The 22298-nt window shown below is 40.3% G+C and overlaps 1 protein-coding gene across 1 annotated transcript in view; it reads left to right on the forward strand.

Moving 5' to 3' along the window:
- LOC144595576 (deuterosome assembly protein 1-like) overlaps positions 1–22298 on the forward strand; it is a 66108-nt gene that overhangs the window by 27148 nt on the left and 16662 nt on the right. The window contains exons 7-8 of the mRNA XM_078403136.1: positions 9034–9147; positions 21290–21404. Of these exons, the coding sequence (XP_078259262.1) occupies positions 9034–9147; positions 21290–21404 (229 nt within the window). The remainder of the gene's footprint in view (positions 1–9033; positions 9148–21289; positions 21405–22298) is intronic.

The raw sequence follows: 22298 nt of genomic DNA on the forward strand, positions 1-22298 counted from the left end.
TAGTGGATAGTTTATCTCCTGAGATGGAAACAGAGTGATCAAGAAATGGAGGAAGGTATCCAAAATGATCCGTAGATTTGAGGGCATGGTTAAAGTTATTGAGGAAGTTAATGAAATTGACAAGTTCTGCTTGGGTGCAGGAGGCAACACCGATGCAGCCATCAGTGTATCTGAGAAAGAGTTGGGGTATGTAGCCAGAGTAGGCCTGTTTCGAAGAATGCTCTGCATAACCAACAAGGGGCAGACATAGCTAGGGCTTGTGATTGCTCATGGTGGCCTCTTTCATTTATAGGTTGTGGGAGGAATCAAAAGAGAAATTGTTAATGGTGAGAACAAGATCTGCAGGCAGAAGATGGTGTTAGATGAAGGACCTATTTGTTAGAAATAAGGGGAAGATCATATGGCCTTCCTCATGGGGATGTCTAAGATAGAGATATGGCAGTGAGGGCCAGGAAATTGGAAGTTGGTGAAATGTGGGGAGCATGCAAGGTGTCCTGGATGTAAGTGGGAAGGGACTGGACAAGGGGGAATCTAGATAGAGATGAGGTAAGAGGAGAGAGATATAGGGTATGAGCATGCAGCTACAATGAGCCCAACAGGGCCATACTATTTCTGCATAGGAGATGGAAATGGGGAGTTCAGACGTTGGGAACTATCAGGTTGAAGGTTGTGGAGGGGATATTTCCTGAAATTATGAGTTCTGTGATGGTATTGGAGATAGTGGTTTGATTTCATTGGTGAAATGATGATAGGGAGAGATATGAGGAGGTGGCAGAGAGCTGTTGGCTGGCCTCTGCAAGTTAATGTTTTGTGGGAGACAATGCAGAGCTGTGCATTCAAGGGGCGGGGGTGGTGGATGAGGTTGGAATGGGTGAGAGGAACAGAGTAGACAAGATGGTTGATGCCATGTTGACAATTAGAAATGAAAAGGTCAAGAGAGGGTAAAAAGCCAGAGGGTATGTCCAAGAGGAAGCGGAGTATTGGAGATGGGCGAAAGGTCATCAGTGGGGTGTGAGAATTCTTTGTCCAAGAAATTGGCACAGAAGTGGAAGCAACATAATAAGATCTCAACATTATGGCAGAATCGAAACTCATTGGGGTGCGGGTGTAGGGATTCAAAGGTGAAGCCTACGCGGAGGACAGACAGCTCAGGGTCAGAGAGGCTGAGAAGGTCAGAGGGCTGATGAAGACGCGGCTGGGGATGAAGCTGGGACTAGACGCAGTATAAGAAGAGGGTGATAGAAGGGACAGTTCATGGGCGGGTAATGCGATGGGAGGATGATAGTTCAAAGGAGAGAGAGAGGGGTTGAGGGTGGAATAGGAAACTGATAGTGGGGGTGGGTGAACAGACTGGATTGATAGGCAGTAGGAGAGGAGTGAGAATGATGGGACTCCTGCATAGCGCTGGGGACCTCAGCCAGCAGGTGAGTGAACTCCAAAAGATATGTCTAAGAGAAGAACTGATTGGAGACATGAATTGATTATTTTTGTTAATTTGAGATTGGTTTTCCATCAAGGCAGAACAAAGATATGGGAGCAACATTTACAGACCTATTCGGATTAATTTGGTTATTGCTGATCAAATGATTTGAATAAAGGAATTTAAATTAAGTGCCATTTTTAGAGCTAGGATTTTGCCATAAATGCCTTTTCATGCCTTTTTTGATGATTTCAGCAAGATAATGTCTTTTTCACGATCAAGTGCCTAAATCAGCCTTTTTTTGCTGTGTTAACATAACTTACAAGAAAATTTCTTTTCAAACTGGAGTCAGGCTGTGAGTAGGTGTGAAGTGTTGATTGGGGAGGGGGGGAGGGGGTACCAGGATTAAGTTTCTGTTTTTCAAACCTGCAGTAGAACCTGCAGGTCGTTGGTCAGCTGACGATTGTCCAAGTTTTCCTCTTGTAGCTTGTGATTACTTGCAAGCCCTTCCAAACTGAGGAAGAGGCATTAGCTGAGAACTTGCTCCTCAGCTTCTCAGAGTACCTTTCCTTGGCAGCTCTGATTCCTCTTCTCAGCTTGTACTTGGCCTGCCTGCAGAGATTTGCATCCTCGCTGCTGTAGGATCTACCCCTGCAAGTATCAAAATGCCTAAAGTCAAGTCAATGCCTTGTAAAAAAACTGAACGACTTGATGAGAGTGTACGGGAGTGATATATTCTTTACAGACAACTGTGTGCTGTTTTGCAAAGCATGTGACAAAGCAGTGAATCATGAGAAGAAATATTTCATCTCCCAGCATGCACAGACAGCTAAAGACAAGTCGGCGGCAGAGAAACTGAAGGTGGGAAATACACAAGCTTGTCTCCTCATTTACTGCTGGCTCCAGTCGCAAATCCGAGCTTGAGTGATCTGTGCAAGACATTCATTGATGCTGGAATTCCACTGTGGAAATTGGAAAACAAATCTCTCAGAGGTTTTTTAGAGAAATACACAGAGGAACATATACCGAGCGAGTCATCATTACGGGAAAAATTATGTTGACAGCAACTTGTTGTGCAGAAAATTAGAGATGAAGTTGCATGCAACAAAATATGGATCTCAATAGACGAGACAACCGATGCTGTGGGGAGATATGTTGCCAATGTGGTCATCGGTACACTGGAGGCAGGTCAACCATCAAAGGAGGATTTGTTGACATCGGAAGTATTGGAGAAGTCAAACAGCTCAACTATTGCTCAGTTGTTTACATCTTCACTTGCTGTACTTTGGCCAGAAGGTATAAAACACGAGATTGTTCTTCTGTTGTGACTGATGCAGCTCCGTACATGAAAAAACCTGCTCGTGCTCTTAAAGTTTTATTCCCCAAAATGTTGCATTTGACATGCTTAGCTCACGGACTCCATAGAATTGCCGAGCACATACATAGCTTGTTTCGAAATGTCGATCGCCAAGTTTCCAATGTCAAGAAAATCTTCCTCAGTGTGCAGTTGTTCAAGGAAATGGCACCCGAGATTCCGCTACCTCCTTAGTCTGTGTTGACTCGAAGGGGTACATGGCTCTCTGCTGCAAATTTTGAAAAGATAAAATAAATCATCAACTGTTTTGAAGAAGAAGGATCTGCTGCACAGGATCGTCAGTGAAATCATGCAGAAAATGTCCCTCCACTGCGATCTTGTGTTTATTGCTTCCAATTTTGCAAACTTCCCACAAGCTATCACTTCCTTTAAGAAACGTGGCGAAACATTAGTGAATAACTTGCAGGTTTTCAACAAAGTAACTGACAATATTCATAAAGTTCCTGACGATGTAGGTAAAGGCATACAAGGAAAATGTGAGAGAGTGGTTTTAGGTAACAAAGATCTTGAAGAAATACAAAACATAGCTAAAGTTCTCAAAGGTAGTTGTTATGCACAAGATATTGACATGAATACAGAGTCTGTAGCTTGTTTCAGGTATGCACCAGTGACCTCAACTGGGGTAGAAAGAAGTTTTTCACAACTGAAGCATATTCTATCTGACAGACGGCATAGTTTAACACCAGATAATTTGGAAAAAAAAGCTAGTAATTATGTGCAACCAGGCAACTTTGGTCATGTAATGTAGTATACCTTTATACTATCATTTTTAACCATATTTTGGTGGTGGAAATAAATGCCTTTTTATGCCTTTTTTGGTCAATAAATGCCTTTTTTGTGCCTTTTTTGTAATTTTATTATGCCTATTTCTCTGATGCTGTCTGTGTGGTGTTTGCACATTCTCACGGGTTTTCTCCACATTCTCTGGTTTCATCTCACATTTCAATAGGTGGTTTGTTAATTGTGCAGATTGGTAGATTAATTGGTCATTATAAATGCAGGTTTTTCTAGATGTGGAAACAACTTATTAGCTAAAACCTTTTCTCTTCCTCTCCTTTTCATTTCTGTAGAGTTAAATAGGGCCATGGAATCCTCTGTCTTTACCAGAACACATTTCAAAGTTTCCATATTTTGAAATAATTTTTAATACTTATTTTCTTCATCCATATTATGAATAAACAGTTACCTCCTGCTAAATAAGTTTTTACACCATAAAAGGTCCTCCTTCATGTGCGCAGATTGCACAACTGCCTGGGCGACAATGGGATTCGATTTAATTTTGACCTGGTGTCACTCGATATCCACGCACTGCCCAATTTGCGTCAGTAGATGTTAACCAGATGCAAACTCATTCTTCTCCAGCATTGTAATGCCACTACTTGCATGCCAGATGAAATTAACTAACTCAATATTGATTAGGTGTTAGATACAGGTTATATTTACCCAGAAAATAGTGTCCTCCATTCTTTGTGGCAGTAAAACATTGACAAGCAATACCTACATACCAAATCACATTTTTAGATCGCAATAACTGCAATCAAGTTTTAAACCCCAGAAAATTCTTTATATGATCATTAGTGCAGTCTCTGGCAGATGCAAATTCAACTGTGTTTATCTGCCATCACTTTGCTACCTCCTCTGGCAGCTCATTCCATATATCTACCAACCTTTGTGCAAAAAGGTTGGCCCTCAGGTTCTTATTAAATCTTTCTCCCCTCAGGTTGCTGATGTCTTATCCTCCAGAAATAACACCCGAAGACAATCAAGTTGATCTCACTAGATATGTAAACACATATTACCACCATTAAGGTCTATACTGCTAATAACTGATACTTTGTAAGATATGGAAGGTGTGTTCTGTGAGGTTTAGCTGCCATCTAAACTCTAGTGTTTTTAGCTGAGTGGCTGTTTAAAGTCTCAGAGTAGAAACTGTGGGAGGTTGAATATCAAGTTTTGTTTGTGCCTCACACTTTGTAGAACTATGAGATCAAATTATGATGGAAAACAATGTTGAATGATAGCTGACATCATTTGCCTCCTCCTGCACCTATTGTATATTGTCCATTGGCGTGTTATTGATGTTGGAAAAATGTTTGATGCATTAGAATGTAACCCGCCCTATTGAATAGCAATTAAAAAGTGTCTTAAAGTTTTATTTTCTAGGCACTGGTGTTCACAGTTCTACACACACTACCATTCCCACTAAGCCAACAATAGAGTTTATGGGAGCAATAATTTTATGCTCCCATAATGAATTGAATTAAAGATCAATATTTAAGCAAAAAATGTTTAAGGTGTAGACCATCTAATTTTATCCAGATAATGAAGATCAAAACAGAAATAAATTTGGAAGCATTCAGCAGGTCAAGCAACATTTACGGAGTCAATGTCAATTAACCTTTGGGATTGGGAACCTTTCATCCAAACAAAAGGTCAAAATTCAATGGGTTCTATTTTCAAACATACATTTTGGTCTGCAACTCAATAGTTGTACAACTATACAGTTCAAATAACACAGAGTTGCTTGCACACAGTTTATTAGATCCGTTTTGTTTTCATGAATTGGAAGCTAAAATGTCCAAAGAACAATTCAGATAAAATTATCAGCACTCAAAACAGGCAGAAATTAAAAATAAATTTTGGATATGCATATTCCACAACCTTTTTTGCTCATCAAGATACTGAAGGAAAGGATCATGCAAATGCTGATTTGTAATTACAGTGACTGATGAATGCTTTGCTGCTTTATGATTTGGAACAGAACCAGGTGGAAAAGGCAAAGGAAATGAGAAGCTGGCAAGGGAGTTGGGAATTAGATTTCGAAGCAGGAACAGATAGTGAAATACAATGCAACATAAACATTGTGCTCAATTTTGCAGGTGAATGAATTGCACATTTACACTATTCAGTGTAGCAACTGTTGGTTTCTGCACTCGAACTTAGTGTTAGCAAATCAGGCAAAAAGACAACACACTCTTTAGAGTATCTGGGAATTCTGCATCTGCTTAACCTTTCATTTTGAAGAATCTTTAATGAGCACAGAGTCTGAAGTCTCAACTAGAAGTTGTTGTCAAAACAAAGAAGAAAAGATGAAATACAAGGGAGAAAAAAAATGTGTGTGGGTGGGACAATCAAAAATAACACGCCAGTAAAAAGTCTATTTCACTGAAATAGATAAATAATAACATATCACAGTTTCACGCTGTTAATAATTTATATATTGAATCATTTGGCAAAATGCTATTTTTGCACGAGCATTGAAAACATCCCTAATAGACAGATGAGAATTTTCTAGCTTCCACAGCCATAGTTTTCCTTGTATGCAATTGTGATATGTAAGCCTCGCCATTAGGTCTGCTTTAGAATCCAGCCCAAGAACCTTTAAATAGGTTTCAGCTACTTATTAGTGTCAATATTTTGGCTAATGTAAAAGGACAATTTTGTGGCAAAAGATGGAAATATAAAATTATATTAGCAAGGATGCAATTTGTGGACTTGCTCTATGTATAAAAAGTTTATTCTGGTGATATAATTTGTCTATCATACTAAAGGTTGTGTAATTGAAGGAACGGTACATAAGCTGAACCAAGTAAAGAAATATGACTATGAATAAGTAAATGGGTGGGGAATTTTTGCTGGAGGAGGAAGGTGTAAAGGAAACACTGATATTGTCAGAACAATAGCTAAGGAAAAATCTGATAGAATGGAAGTCTCCTTAGCAGATGGTGAGAAGTGTTGTCAATGTCAAATGCAGCTGAAGTCATTGCGCTTCTGCTGGATACTAGTTGATTGCCTCTCACCAGAAATGAAAGAAGGAGTTGAGATTGACAAGGTGAAGAAAGAATGAAAACCGGCTACAAAAAATAGTGAAATTTTACAAATTGTGGCAAGAGAGCAGAAAACAATACTTCTGCAGTCACCAATACAGTTATCAGAATATATGGTAAGGGTGGATACCAGACTAATATTGAAATAAAACTTGTTCCAAAATCAGATAAACAGACAGGCATCATTCAGACCTATTTGAATTTCCTTGGCATCAACTAACTGAACTAAGTGAGATTTTACTTAGATAGGAGAACTAAAAGTTCAAAAATGTAATTGAACTGTTCATTAAGTCTGTTTCTCTCGTAACATCTATTCCATTAAATTGGGATGTGGGTGAGATGGAATGTATATGAGTCAACTCTTTTGTGTCCAATGTGTATACAAGCTCTCAAACCCTTTATAAATTTAAAGTGACTTAAAGATTAATTGGTTAATCATACAATTATAAAAATTGTGGCAATTGCAGTTTTACAAAAAATGTTATACCAATATCCCTGAACATTGCTAAAAGGAAATAGAATGTAGAACAGGATAGCACAGGAACAGGCCCTTCAGCACACAATGTCTATGCCAAAATAATGTCAAGATAATGGTTAGTCTTTGAGTGTATATATTTCCTTCCTCTCTTTTCCTCAACCCATTCCTCCAGTCTTCTTTGCTACTGAAAATTAACAGGTTTTCTCCCTGTCCCAGTTCTAATGATACGTTAACTGTTTCTCTTTCCACGGATGTTGCAGGGTCTGCTGAGTGTTTCCAATATATTCTGTATTTAGTTCTTATTATACGCTTCAGCTAATAAAGGAAAACCAATTTTAGACTTTTCAGTACTTTTGATCACCCTGTTAGATCTGAAAGATCTATGAATTTTCACTCCTAGGTCTTGTTGTTCATCGCTCAATATGCTTCCTTGCCCGATGCACCTCCGCAGATGCATTACTGCACATTGCTTTGTTTAAATTACATTTACCATTTTTCTGCCCAACTGACCAGACTTCTTGCATCTTCTTGCATGCCTAATACATGACCAGTTTTGGTATCCTCTACAAATATCTTTACCATGCCTGCTACATTTAGACCTACGGTATATTGTTAATTTATATGACGTAAGTCAAGCCACTGTGTTCTGTGGAGCCCAAATGGTAACCACTTTACAGTCACAAAGAAATTAGATAATTTTGCAAAAACAACAGGAGCATTTTGATCTTGAGTGTTTATCGTATTGATTCAGGATAAGATTCCTCTAGACAAAGGTAACTCTAAACATCTTTCAACAACCACTAATTAAATTTAACATGGCATAATTCTAGAAAATGTGACTGAAGATAAAGTTTATGAAAAAAAAGAAACACATGATGCTTTGAAGGTGGCAATGATAGATTTATTGAGGTGTTTTGAAATATCCAGTAGGATTTGGATTTTAAAATTTTTGATATAATCTAGATCCGATATTTCCAACTTTTTCCCGTCAAAGCATATTTAATTAAAAAATAATCTAGGTCCAGTAGATCCATAGACACAGCAAAAGGGAAAATTAGGGGAAAAGAAGGGGGAGAAGGAGGAAGGAAAGCCAGTTGAGCAAGAGAAGTGGGGGGCAGCGAAAAATTACCAATATTTCTGGGGCATTTATTCTAAATCTAATGCTGCCCCAATTATTGGCCAGAGATTGGGCAGCATAGCAAATCAAATTTCTAGTTTCAGTTTAAAGAGTTGAGTCCAGGAGTCTAACTAGATTCTGTGCTCAGTGCAGCTATGGCCTTTTCTGCATCTTCCTCTCCTCTGTACATCACTCTCACACTCACTCACTCTCTCTCTCTCGCTCTCTCTCTCTCTCTCTCTCTCTCTCTCGCTCTCTCTTGCTCTCGCTCTCAAACTGCTGTCCAATTGGTTGCATGGAAATAAACACTGTTTACCTGGACGTAACAATGGGCTGAATTGTCTTATACTATTTCTGTTTCTTTTTTCTTTTGAAATATTTGGGCTTGTTGGATAAGTTATGAATTTGTTAAAAGTGTGGTGATGAACCACATTAGACACTCAAGAATGAGCTAGATGTTTCTGAACTCCATAGAGCATTTAATAAGATTGGCTTCCATGGTTGCATTAAATCAAGATGCATCTGCTGGCAGAGTTGTATATAATAGATTAGGTGAGACTATTCTGGTAAAAATAGGAGAGTTTATGGTTTACCAATCAAAATATTTCCATTGACCAGTACTACAAAGGCAGATCCATCAAGTTGCAATTTGTGGCATCCTGGCTTGCTCTGTTTTCCATATTAGGACGGTAATTTCACTTCTAAAATATTGAGTTGTCTGTAAAACACTTGGGGAATCCTGATGTTGTGAAAGAATTTGTATATATACATCTTTATTTTTCTATTTAATTAATTGCATATTACTTATTTCTGCAGGTCAATGGAACTAACTAATCTTGAAATGGAACTCAAGAGCACTTTGAAACAACTGGAGGCAAGCAGTCAGACTGAAACAGTGCTGCAGGGGGAGATCATGAGATTAAAAGCAGAGTAGGTGAAGTGTGTTTATAGCAAATCTTAATGAAATCGAAGGAAAAAGAAATCATCAAAAATATATATTATTTCTTCTGAGCACTGCCAGCAAGAGGTTTGATTTGGTTCTCATTCAAGGAACTCTGTTGGTATACTTGTATAGATGTATATTATGTATTACACAAAAGAAAATTATACATGGACGTCCAATCTGCCAATCCATTTAGTGGTATACTTAAATGCCAAGTGGACAAAGAGGTTGCCAACTTTAATAGATCTTTATGGAAAGGATGAAATGACTCATTCCATCGTTTGGCTGCTCAAGGCATCAACTGCACTGTGGTTTATTTAGTATCTTCCATTTGTGGAGTAGGTGGCCACATCATCATGGCCTTTGCGGATTCTGTTGATGTCCATTCACTATCCTCAAAGCAGGTCAAATTCCGGTAACTCGACTGTGGGATGAGTATTGAATGCTTCCCATAATTTCCTTCACCTGGATAATGGTTTGTGGAGGTGGCACAATTATTGGCAGCTGTTTCCTGGAAAGTCTATGTGATCTTAAACACGGTGGTTTGCAGAGTGTTTGTTATTTAAAAGACTGATATTGCTTGTGATTTTTTTCAATTTCATGGAGGATATTGGAATGTCTGCCATTGAGACGAAGGTGATGTGATCCAGAATTGGTAACCACTCAGCTGAATGGACTTCAGGATCTCGGCCATTATCAGCAGGGTGTGATTTAGCTGCACATCCATGATATTTGTGTGGTAGCCCACAATTTTGGTTAAAAGGCCATAAGAAAAGGACCTCAAGGTATTTAAGATGAGCTTCAGGTGCAAGCTGCTTTCTGCAGGAGGTAAATTTAATTTATTTACCAGCATATTTGTTGTTCAGGTAGAACATGGATTTTGCCATCTATCTGGATCGGGCTGGAGACACAAGGTCTGGAAATAGCATTGCATAGTTTCTTGTGGAGATTGTACTTGATACCTTTTCTTGGTGCTTATGCCGGCAGTGCAGTGTTGTTGGCATTGTTGAACTTTGGAGATTTAATGCAAGGCATGCATGCAGGCCTTTGCTGACTATTAATGTTTGGATAGTTTTGTCACAAACATAGTTGCTGAACTTGCTGTTTTTCAAAACAGTATTAATAATACCACGAGTTTTGTAGCACTATATGGTTTTTAAACAAAAGTTTCAGTAGTAGACAAGTGTGCCATGCAGAACTATATGTGGTAATAAATCTATTAAGGCAACTCCAGTTTTTATCTGCCTCTGAAATATATATCTAAAACTCTCATCTTGTATGTGTGTATGTATGTGAGTTTCCGAAATACAGCCAAAACGGTACACGATAGTGCAACAATTATAGGGGGGGCACCTTACTCGCCATTAGCCTGCGGTGTGCAGTAGCAAGTTTTGTTCAAATTGTTGTTATATTTTAAAAGTTATTCACTTTATAGACTTTATACTGTGAATGGGCCCGGTAGCTGCGCCTGCGCAGTTGGGGCCCGTTTATCTAACACTTACGTGTTCATCTTGCATCACAACGGTAAGATGGCCATCGGATCCGCGCATGCGCAGTTGTGGGAAGGTTGCCGGAGAGGACCGGCGCCCATCCCGGGTGCCCCGCGCCTGACCTCCTTCCCATGGTGCAGCGCGGACCTTTCTCCCGTGGTGCAGCGCGGCAAAGAGGGAAGGTGAATGAAGATGGCCGCCAGCAGGACGACCATGCAGCAGCGCCTTGTGGCCGCTCTCCTGCTGCTAGCCACCTGCGATGGCTGCCTGGGGCCAGGGTGAGTGGCTCCCTCTCCCCTTTCCTCTCCCCTTTCCTCTCCCCCCGCCGCCTCCCGATCCACACCGCCCGCGTCGCCTGTTGCCGTGCCCCCTGGCCTGCGGCGAGTGGGTTGAGGTGGCGGCCATAGGTGGCAGGGCTTCCATGGGCGTGCAGAGTACATGGGGAAACATTGCACCAGTGCCGTGGTGCCGGTGGAGCTGCAGAAGCTGGCCCGCGGCAGCCTGGTGGGTGGAGGCCGCAACCAGCCGCCGCACAGCCCGCTCTGCCTGCTGCTCAGTTACTAAAGAACCTTTAGACACTAAAGAATCTTTAGTAACAATGGGACCCAACGGGTCGTCTAGTGCACTTTAAAGCCCACCTGTTCTTTTGGTAGAGCATTTTATATGTTTGTTTTTATCCATTTGGGGATGAGCCTTATAAATTGTAGGAAAAAAAAGAAAGGTTTGACAGGAGCTTTTGGGAATCATTGTGCGATGTTCATGCTTTTCAGAGTGCAATAACTTTGTGTTGTCAGACCAGGAATTATTTTGTATGTTGGTGGTAAATTTGTCAAAGCGTATGTCCTTTCAGGAGGCCAGAAGATTCCTAGTTAACAATTCTAAAGATTCACTATCTCTGGTTCTTGTAACCTCTGCAGTGGGTCTGTCCTGTCTAACCCCTTAGGAATTTTATGTTTCAATTAGTTTGTCTCTCATTCTTTTAACCTCTAATGTTTTTTCATCAGACACGCTTTCCCAATTCCAGAACCAATCTGGTAATTTTTTTTTGCACTTGCAATACAAAATATCACAGCTGTAGTCACTTCATTGGTGTTTGTCATCAATATCAAAGATTTAGATATGAATGTCATGATTAGTAATGTGGCAGATAACACTAATGTGGGTGGCATTGTAGAGAGCAAAGATGGTTATCAAAGGTTACAGTTGGATCTTGATCAGTTGGTTAAGTGGGCAGAGGAATCGTTAATGGAGTTTAATGCAGGTAAATATGAGATGTTGCATTTTGGGAAGTTTAACCAGGGAGGCGTTGTGGAGCAAAGGGATCCAGGAGCGCAGGTACATAGTTCCTTGAAAGTAGCATCAGAGGTAGATAAGATGATCAAGGTTTTTGGCACATTGTCATTCATCAGTCAGGGTTCTGAGTATAGAAGTTGGGTTGTTATGCTACAGCTCCACAAGGCACTGTTGAGGCCTCAGTTGGGGTGTTGTGTTCAGGTTTGGTCACCCTTTTTGGTGGTGGATATATGGAATAAGCTGCCAGAAGAGGTAGTTGAGGCAGAACTAAAAGGAATTTGGACAGGTACATTGATAGGAAAGGTTTCGAAGAATAAGGCCTGTATGCGAGCAAATGGGGCTAGTATAGATGGAGCACCTTAGTCGGCAGGGAAAGCTGGGCCGAAGGGCCTGTTTCTGTGCCATATGACTCTATAACTATAATCAAACCCTAATAATTACAGTAAATCATCTCTACTCTTATACTGTTATTTACTTGCAGTAAAGACCAACATCTGAAGAAGGGTCTCGACCCGAAATGTCACCTATTTCTTTTCTCCAGAGATGTTGTCTGACCCGCTGAGATACTCCAGCTTTTTGTGTCTATCTATACAGGATAGAGGAAGTGGCGGCGCTGCGCAGCAGCTGCAGCTCACCTGCAGTCCGTTTGTCTTTTGTGTTTTTTGTTGTTTTTTGTCTTAATTGTAGTGTTTAGATGTGATGTAGTGTTTTTTGTGGTTGTGTACTATGTGTGGGGGGGGGTGGGAAACTGTAAAATTGTCTCTTCCGAACGGAGACCCGACCTTTTTTTCTGGGTCGTGACTCTGTTCCCGCTGCGGCCTACCATCGGGTAAACACCTGGAGCTGGCGGCCTCCATCTGGGATCACCTGGGGCTCTGGTTCGCAGAGCCCGCGGACCGGACTTACCATCTGCGGAGCTGGCTGCCTTCGGAGGCTGTGGTGGCGCTGCGAGTGCGGCTGCGACTCGCCTTCAGAGGCTCCGGAGGCTTCGGCCGCGGGCCGTGTGGATATCGGAAGCTCGCAGGTCCCTGGGTGGGGGCCGACATCGGGAGCTCTGGCAGCGGCAGCGTCTTTGCCCGCCCCGAATCGCGGGGCTTGGGTTGGCCCACTGGGAACCTTTCACCGTCTGGCGCGGCCTGAAATAGGCCGTGGGATTTTCTCCGTCCGGCGGGGGCTTCAATGTCGGGAGTCCCGACCGCCCCAACGTGGCAAGTTCAATAGCCTGACCGCGGGAGAAGACAGCAGGGAAGAGAAAAGACATTCTGGCCTTCCATCACAGTGCGGAGGTGACTGGAGGAGACTCACTGTGATGGATGTTTCTTTTTTTTGGTTTGTGATTGTGTGTGTTATTACTTATTTTTATTGCTCTTATTGTTGGACTGTGGGTAATGGAATTTCGTCCAAAAGACTTGTTGTTTTGGATGACAATAAAGGTTATTCTGATTCTGATTCTGATCTTTGGGTTAAACCAGCATTTGCAGTTCCTTCTAACACATACCATTTTCTTCCATATTTTCTTGCTGTGTCTGCAGTTATAACTTTAAATGGTTTATGTGCAAGAGTACCTGGTCCCTCTCAACATTATCTTTCACTCTCCAACGGTTTAAAAAAATGTTATTTTTTTCTTCCTCACGTTTTTCCACAATGAATCCACTGATTTCTCAATTATTTGATCTATTTCTACTGCATCCACCTGACACACTCAACTTTATGTCATTAGAAAACTTGAATATATTACATTTGATTATATTATCCATATCATTGATATAGAATGGGAATATTTAAGCTCCATCGCCATTCCCTGTGGCACCCCTCTCGTCACAGTATCTCCACCTGAAAATGAGCTATTTTGCTTAACCTTTGTTTTCTGTCTGTTAACCAACCTCATTTGCACAATGGTGCAGAAAGCAAAGAAACTGCCTAACAGTGCCAGATAGTGGTTCAATCTGAGCTCTGGTGCTCTTTGTGTGGATTTTGTACGTTCTTCTGTAAATGTATGTGTTTCCTTCTGATGCTCGTTTCCTTCCACATCCAAAAGATGTGCAAGTAAATAGATTTATTGACCATTGCAATTTGCACCTAGTATGTAATTAAATGCTAGAATCTGGGGAATTGATAGAATATAGGGAGAATGGCATTAATATATTATCAATGTAACTGGGTGGTAAATAGTCAGCATAGTTGATAGTCAGTGTGAATCGATAGGCCAAAGGGCCTGTTTCCATGCTGTATCTTTAGGCCAAGATTTTTTACTCCTTCCATTATTTATCGAGGACATTACATTGATGGGTATTTAACCTGAATTGTATCTGTACTAGAATACTTAACGAAGGGCATTGTAGAAGGAGCATAAATCCTCAGCATGGAATGTTATTGAAGCCCAGAGCATTTGCCATTTGCCAATCCAAAAAATTGACATCCATCAGTCATTCTACCTGAAGTTATTACAGATGCTTCTGTTCTACCTTTTGTACTTTCTTGAGAAAGTGGAATTAAATTAAGAAAATTATCTTTCATTGTAATGTGTGCCAGTTTGGCTGCAGCTTCAGCATTCCTGATCACAGGAAGAATGGAGGTGCCTAAAAGGAAATGAGCAGAGCTTTTAGAATAACCTTGGGACTAGTTTATAAAATGTATGAACATTATCCCAGAACCGAATCATCTCATTCGAAAGAAAATGCCAAGAGGCCTTCATAAATATAGTGCAATATATGTTTTGTTTAGGATAAAAGAATTTGAAGATAGAAGTAGCAATGACATTTGACATGGTCTTTAGAGTCAAAACACTAATGATGAAATTGGGCAAAGTGGTACTCATTTTTGAACAATGCAAAGCTTTTTTTAAACTCCACAGTGCTCTGACAAGTGTGCTGGTGTGACTGTGAATGTGTACAAATGCGTATGTCCATTTAGTAAAGCAATTTTGCCATTGAGTCTTATTGTTTAGGGACTACATTCGCCAAGAGGATACTGGTTACTTCGGGGAAGGGGTGGAGGTAAACAAAGTTTCATTATTTCTTGGAAGTTGCCAAATAATAATGGCAGCATTATTTATTACTGCCATGGTAACATTTCAGTTAGTAGCATGCAGAACAGATTGATCATTACATTAGCTGGAAAATAGTGTCATTTTGAAGCTCCGTTGTCCAGCTTGTACACATGCTTAACCTCGTACAGCACAATATGTGTACAATAGCATAATAGATTTTACATCAGTGTTACTTAAAGGGATTATGACCTACATAAAGATTATTTGCTGGCTTGGAAGTTTTTGTACAGGCCAGTTGCTTTCAGAAATAGGTGAACCAGAAAATCTTGCCCTTGGCATTGAGGAGAATGAGCAGAGAGGCTGCATAGTTGTTGAAATGAGAAGATGGCGACATGGGTTCTGAGCAGGAGGCATCAAGGAGCAGATCTGTAGGAGAACAGATTACTGGAGTTCTGTGTCACCCTGAAAGCTAGTTTGCACACACTAATCCATAGCCACAATGGCAACAGTCCAAATGCAGCATTCACACTGAATGAAGCCTGTATGTGGTGCTGCAGAAGCTGAAGTATCAGCCACCAGGTGCTATATCACTAATGTCCGGCTGGAAGTGGACACGATATTATACTGGAAAGGATGGATTGCAGAAACTGATTAGGAGTAGAGTCAAATTGATGCTGGATTCCTCCATTTTCTTCGGCATTGAGTAAGGCTCTTGTAGTACAGACTCGATGAGATCTACTATCTTACACTCTTGCTAATGTATAGCAGGATTGATACTGAACTGCGCAGAAAAAAAGATTTCACTGTGGTTGGGTACATGTGACAATAAAGTACCATTGACTTTCTGTCCTGGTTCCTGTTGTAGGCAGATTTTGGTGAGTACTCCATCAACTGCCTTCTTGCCTGGCATATTGCAATCCATATCTGGATCCTATGCAACTGAAGTTGCATACAAACTCCCAATCTGGCAAAGAAGCATCTGTGTGATGCTTTCTCTTTTCTTGCATGCAGGCCATTTGTGCCAGGTGTCTCAACAATTGTAGGACCCACCTCCATTGCTAAATTACACACTGTTGGTATCAGAGCCAATTTCTGCAAATCAAGTAGTGGTATGTTTTCACTTTCATAAACTTAGTGTTTTGATTCCACATACTGGGCAGATTGCAACTCTTTATTGTGTGGAAGAGAAAAGAAACAATGCAAGGCTGATATTGAGAGGAGAGAAGAAATTAAACATCATGAATAGCTTCTCTGTCAGAGCAGATTGTGGAATGAGTAAAATGAGTTAAAAGGAGATGAATTAGGTATGTAGATACTCTCATTGTCCATGACTTTAGTTCTTCCAGGGCCCAACCTCTGCAAGTGGCCTTTTCCATATTGGTTGGCATATTTCTTCAATGAACAGAAAACATTATTTCTCACAACATTCATTCCTGCTGACTCAAATTGTATTTTTATTTTTCTTAGACAGTCCCTCCAGATTGAGGATAATTCGCTTCTATTGCATAACCTTTTGTTAAAAAGTGTGTCTTTTGAGTATTGTGCAATTTGTCTGTTTGTTATAGTAGTAATACTCGAATAGCTGGCATTGTGTGTCAGGTTTGAGAAATGTGTTTGTGTTCTGCAACGTTTCTTAGGAGTATGTAGGCGAAATGAAGCGTATGATTCTTGGTGTTTAAATCATGATTCTGGGTTGGGAAGCAATAGAGGTGTGGTGAATTGAACAGTGTGCAAAACTTAATTTAGTTTAGTTTATTGTCACGTGTACTGAGGTACAGTGAAAAACTTTTTGTTGCATGCTATCCAGTCAATGAAAATCAAGTCATCCACAGTGTACAGATAAAGGATACAACATTTAATGCAAGATAAAGTCTGATAAAAGACATTTGGTGCAAGATAAAGTCCGATAAAAGATAGTTCACAGGTCTCCAATGAGGTAGATGGGAGATCTTCTAGCTGGTGAGGGGATGGTTCAGTTGCCTGATAACATTTGGGAAGAAATTGTTCCCCCATCCTTTTCCTCCCCAGTTCTCCACCTGGATGCTCACCTATTTCTCCTCTTCGCCCTTTCACTCGCACTTATCTTCCTGCCTATGCCTTCACATTTTCATGCCTCTTCTATCCTCATCTCACGCATTGTCTATTCAGCTCTTGTTTTTGTCCAACCATCTGCTAATTGTTAACCCTTCTCACCTATATCCATCTCTCACTTGCCAGGCTTTGTCCCATTCTCCATCTCTCTTCCAGCTTTCTTACCCTCCCCCTCCCTTGCCTCCACTACAATCAGTCTGAAGGGTCCTGAGGTGAAACATTACCTATCCATGTCCTCCAGAAATAGTGCCCGACGCACTGAGTTACTCCTGTACTTTGTGTCTTAATTAGACTAAATTGTTTGGCTCTTGATAAATGATGACAAGCATCCCAAAATTATCAAAATATATCTTTTATTGATAAATTTAAAAAACTCCATGAAAAAATAATAAGTCCTTGTTAACTCATGTTAAGAATAATATCAAATAAAAGGAAAGCGGTTTTAACGTTGCCACAAAGTCTGATGATTGGGTGACTTTTAAGAAGTAGCATTTAATGATAAAAAATTTGAGAGAAGATGATAAATTAGAAGGGAAAATACAGTAAGTCCTTGGTGTAACTGACCATGGGGCGGGAATGGTGTCCATTATAACCGAATTAGCAATTACCAAGTAATATAGTTTTGTTGTATAAGTAGCAGAAACAAAGAACTGTAGATGCTAGTTAATACCGAAAAAGACACTAAGTGCTAGATTAACTCAGCGGATCTGCCAGCGTCTCTAGAGGACATGGATAGGTGATCTTATGGATCGAGACCCTTCTTCAGACTCTCGGTCTGGAACTGGTCCTGAAATCCAGGTGAGTTGACGGCTCGGGCCTGCTGCCGGCTGCCAGCTGGGAGAGAAGGGAGGTTTGGCGTAGCCATCGGTTGTGGCCTGGAGTGCAGGTAAGGGTCGACAGTGGCAGGCGCGGCCTGGAAGTGATCGAGGAAGATGTGGGCTGGTGGTGGTGGCAGTAGGCCTGGCTTGGAAGCAGGCAGGGTGGTGATGCGGGCCAGCATTGGTAGCCCGGCCTGGTAGTGAAGGTTGGTAGGTCCAGCCTGGAAGCGGCCGGGGATGGCGTTGTGGGCCGGGTGTTGCATTGGCAGCCCAGCCTGGAAGTGGCCGGGGAGGTGGTTTGGGCCGGGGGTGGTGTTGGCAGCCTGGCCTAGCAGTAAAGGTCTGTCCACGATAACTCAAATCCATTTTAAAAAGCTCCGTAATCATGAGGGTTTACTGTATTAAAAAGAAAGACCCTTTACAACTGTGCAAAGAGAGATAAGCAAAAATGAAATTGGATTCCACAGAAACAATGATAGGAAACGTATAATGGGGAACAAAGAAATGTTGAGGCCTTAATGATTTTAGGTCTTCACTGCAAAAACTCAGTAAATGTAGCAGGGAAACTGAGGTTCTAATTTACAGAATGGAACCTCTAGTAATAGAATAATACAAAAGAGAAATTGCTGGATATGTTCCCAGAACTAGATACACTGTGTCGCAAGGCTCTATAGGAGGTAATTACTCACTTAGAAAATGCATTAGAGATAATCTTACAAACTTCCCCTGATTCTGAAGCAGTCAGAGTAGACTGCAAGATAGTAACTATAGCAATGACATATAAAAAATAACAGGGAGAGAGAAAATATTGGAATTGTCTTGCAGAAGTTGTAATACCACATTTCAAAAACAAAACCATAATATGATTAGGCAAAAATGATAACATGGACATTGTTTTTGAGGTAAATATTTTCCTAATAAATCCAATAGAGCTTCTTGGTCCCATAGAAAAGCATTTTATACAAGGTATAGGCTCACAAGGTATACAAGGTATAGGCTCACAAAGTTAAAGGTAATACTGCAGTGGATAGAGGATTGGTTAAGGGGCAAAAAACAAAGGGTAACAATAAATTGGTTGTTTAGGTGTTGGTTGACTCGTGCTGAAGGAATGTGCAGGGGTAGTCACGAACCATGAGCTGACAAATTAGAATATACAGGTTTCCAACAAAATTAAGAGTAAAATAGTGGGTGGGAGATGAATGGAGGAAATATAGATACAAGGAAATGGAGATGCTGGTTGACCAAAACGACAGCATCTCTGGAGAACACGGAAAGACGACGCTTTGGGTCAGGATCATTCATCAGACTTGATGGGGGATGGAGGTGGGAGAAAGCTGGAAGAAAGATGGGAGCAGGACATAGTTTGGCAAGTGACAAGTGGATACAAATGAGGGTGGTTGATTGGCACGATTGCTCAAAAGAGATGAATAGATCAAAAATGTGAGATAAGGATGGAACATAAGGTTAGACAGAGTTAGGAATATGGGTGGAGGGGAGGGTGGGAGGGTAGGGGAATAGGAGAAATGGACGCGCATCCAGGTGGGCCACAGTGAAGAAAGATGGGAAGGGGGGGGAGTGGAAGAGAAGGTTGTGTGTTTGCAGGTTAGTTACCTAAAATTGGAGAATTCAATCTTCATACCATTGAGTTGTAAGCTACCCAAGTAGAATACTGTAAGAGGTGCTGTTCTCTCAGTTTGCACATGGCCTCACTCTGGCAATGGAGGAGGCCCAGGACAGAAAAGTCAGTATAGGAATAGGAAGGACAGTTATCATGGTTAGCAACCAATAGATTAAGCAGGATTGCCTCGCCTCTATTCCAGCATTCTCCCTCCACCACAATCAGTGTGAAGAAGGGTCCTGATCCAAAGCATCACCTATCCACGTTCTCCAGGAATGGAGGAAATAGATGTGCTAAAAGACTGCAGAGTGCTTGGATAAAGATAGGCACAAAGTTTCTGGATATTCAGAATCCAGAGGAAAGTCAAATAACGATGTGACACAGTATAGTTCCAAGGAAATGGAACTAAGATAACTATGAAACACAAGGAGCAATATTCTTATAAAAGGGTAAACAATCTGTGATCTTGTCTTTCGGTTATCCTGTTCAGCCTTGACTGACTGGAGATTTGTTCAAGAAAGCCTCATTGATGACTAGTCAGATTGATGTATCATTATCTGAATATAGCTCAACAACGGAATCAAGCTCAGAAATGACTAATTAATTTGACTTCCCGGGAGTTGTTAATTGTGACATAAAGTGACTTATTTATATCCTACTGTATGGATGTGCGTGTACTTGCAACCCCCATGTAACATCGTTTCAAGTAATGCAAATATGCCCTCACAGAATTCACAAATCATTGTCTGAAAATTTGAGATACACAATAAAATTTGCTCACACAGAACTTGTGTGAAAAACCCCCCAAATAAATAGACACCATGTATTATTTATCAATTCTCATTTCTTGATTCAATAACGCAGCTTTGGATTTCAGTAAATCACAAAACAAACTGTTTTCTAGGATGGGGTCACTTCCCCCCCCCCTCCCCCCTCCCCCCCCCCCTCTCCCCCATAACACAGTGGTTGTTTGTATCTTAAATTAAAATCCTCTCAGAATCTGTAAAATGTAACGATTAATTTTGACTGTGTTTTTCAATTCATTTGTTGTCATATTTAATCATATTATTTTCCCATTATTACTTTTTCAGACTTTTTTAAACTGTTTGGTATTTATTTGCAACATATTTTTCTCTCCTAAAATTTATGTTGATATATTTGGTGAAGTTGTTATGGATTTTACTATGGACTAATTCCTTGACACAATAGAATTTATTCATCTGTGAACCCTTTATATTAATCTTGTGCCTGCCACACCCCACACTGGCAATGCAATGGTATTTTTACAATGCAGGCATTCTGCTGGTCTTTATACAACTAATGTGTCACACAACATGATACTTCTTTCAGACCTTGGTGAACAAGGGATGACTGATCCCATGGATGTTCTATAATTTTTTGGCGAAACTCCACAATTTTAATACAAATTTTGTAACCAGCACAAAAAATAATTGTAGTAATTAATAACATTATTGCTTTTAAAGTTTGCCAAAAGTTATAAAATATGTTGAGTCTGAAGAAGGGGTCCAACCCGAAACGTCACCCATCCATTCCCTCCACAGATCTACAGATGCTGCCTGATACACTGAGTTACTCCAGCACTTTGTATTTTGCTCAAGATTCCAACATCTGCAGTTCTTTGTTTTTGCTTTATCAAATTTGTTCATTCACAACATTGATTTAGACTGAGGGATTAGTTTTTATTCAATTATTGCTAGGTTCGCATTCCTAAATGCTTGTTAGCATCAAAATTTCTCTAAATTGCATGAAAATTAAATTGTTTTGATTTAAGATCACATGAAAATGAAAGTATGCATTGTTTTGTTATAGGCTTGATTTAACACATACGTATTGCGATCAGCAGAAGAATGAGCTCAGCAGAAAAGACGAAGAGTTGCAAATATTGCAGAATGAGTACATGGAAGGGAACAAGGAAATCAGTAAGGTAAGTTTAGACATTTTACATTTTACGTTATTCAGTTTGCGTTATTACTTGGCTGTGAAAAATTACAATTTAATGATATTTGATCTGTATCACCTTTTTGAAAGCTGATCTGCATAAGAAACCTCGAGATTTCTTTTTTTTCCTTTGCTGCCATACATTAATGACAAGAAACTTTCAGCAACCATGAGTCACAAAATGACTCAAAATTCAGAGATTGAAAAGAATTGATAGTTTTAATAGTTGCAGTATTTGTAAACTTCATTACTGTTTGTGATATTTAACTGCATTATTTTAATATTTGGTATCAAAACACAAATTATACAAAATAGAACTTTTGTAAAATGAAGGACATACAAATGTCATTAAACAAAGCGCAGGAACTGACCAATAACTCCATTGCAGCAGTCTATTGTTGCTGTGGCCTAACTTCTGTACGTCATGCCCCATACTTTCCTTCCTTCTACTACACCCTAACCATGTCACCAATCATTAAATCTCCCAGAAAAATCAAAGAATTCAAACTTCATTGCTAGGATCTCTATATTTTTCCTGCGTTTGATTGTGCTGTATTCTCAGTTATAACATGCACATAGTAGGTTAACCTATGATGAGCATTGGTCAGCACAGGGCCTGTATATGCTGGAGTTTTGAAGAATGAGGGGGGAACCTCATTGAAACATATAGAATAGTGAAAAGCTTGGATAGAGTGGATGTGGAGAGGATGTTTCCACTAGTGCGAAAGTCTAGGACTAGAGGTCCTAGAATAGCCTCAGAAATAAAGGACGTTCTTTTAGGGAGATGAGGGGAAATTTCTTTAGGTGGTGAAGGTGTGGTGAATCTGTGGAATTCTTTGCCACAGAAGGCTGTGGAGGCCAAGTCAGTGGATATTTTTAA

This window comes from Rhinoraja longicauda, chromosome 7 (genome assembly GCF_053455715.1).
Source record: "Rhinoraja longicauda isolate Sanriku21f chromosome 7, sRhiLon1.1, whole genome shotgun sequence".
Classification (NCBI taxonomy): Eukaryota; Metazoa; Chordata; class Chondrichthyes; order Rajiformes; family Arhynchobatidae; genus Rhinoraja; species Rhinoraja longicauda.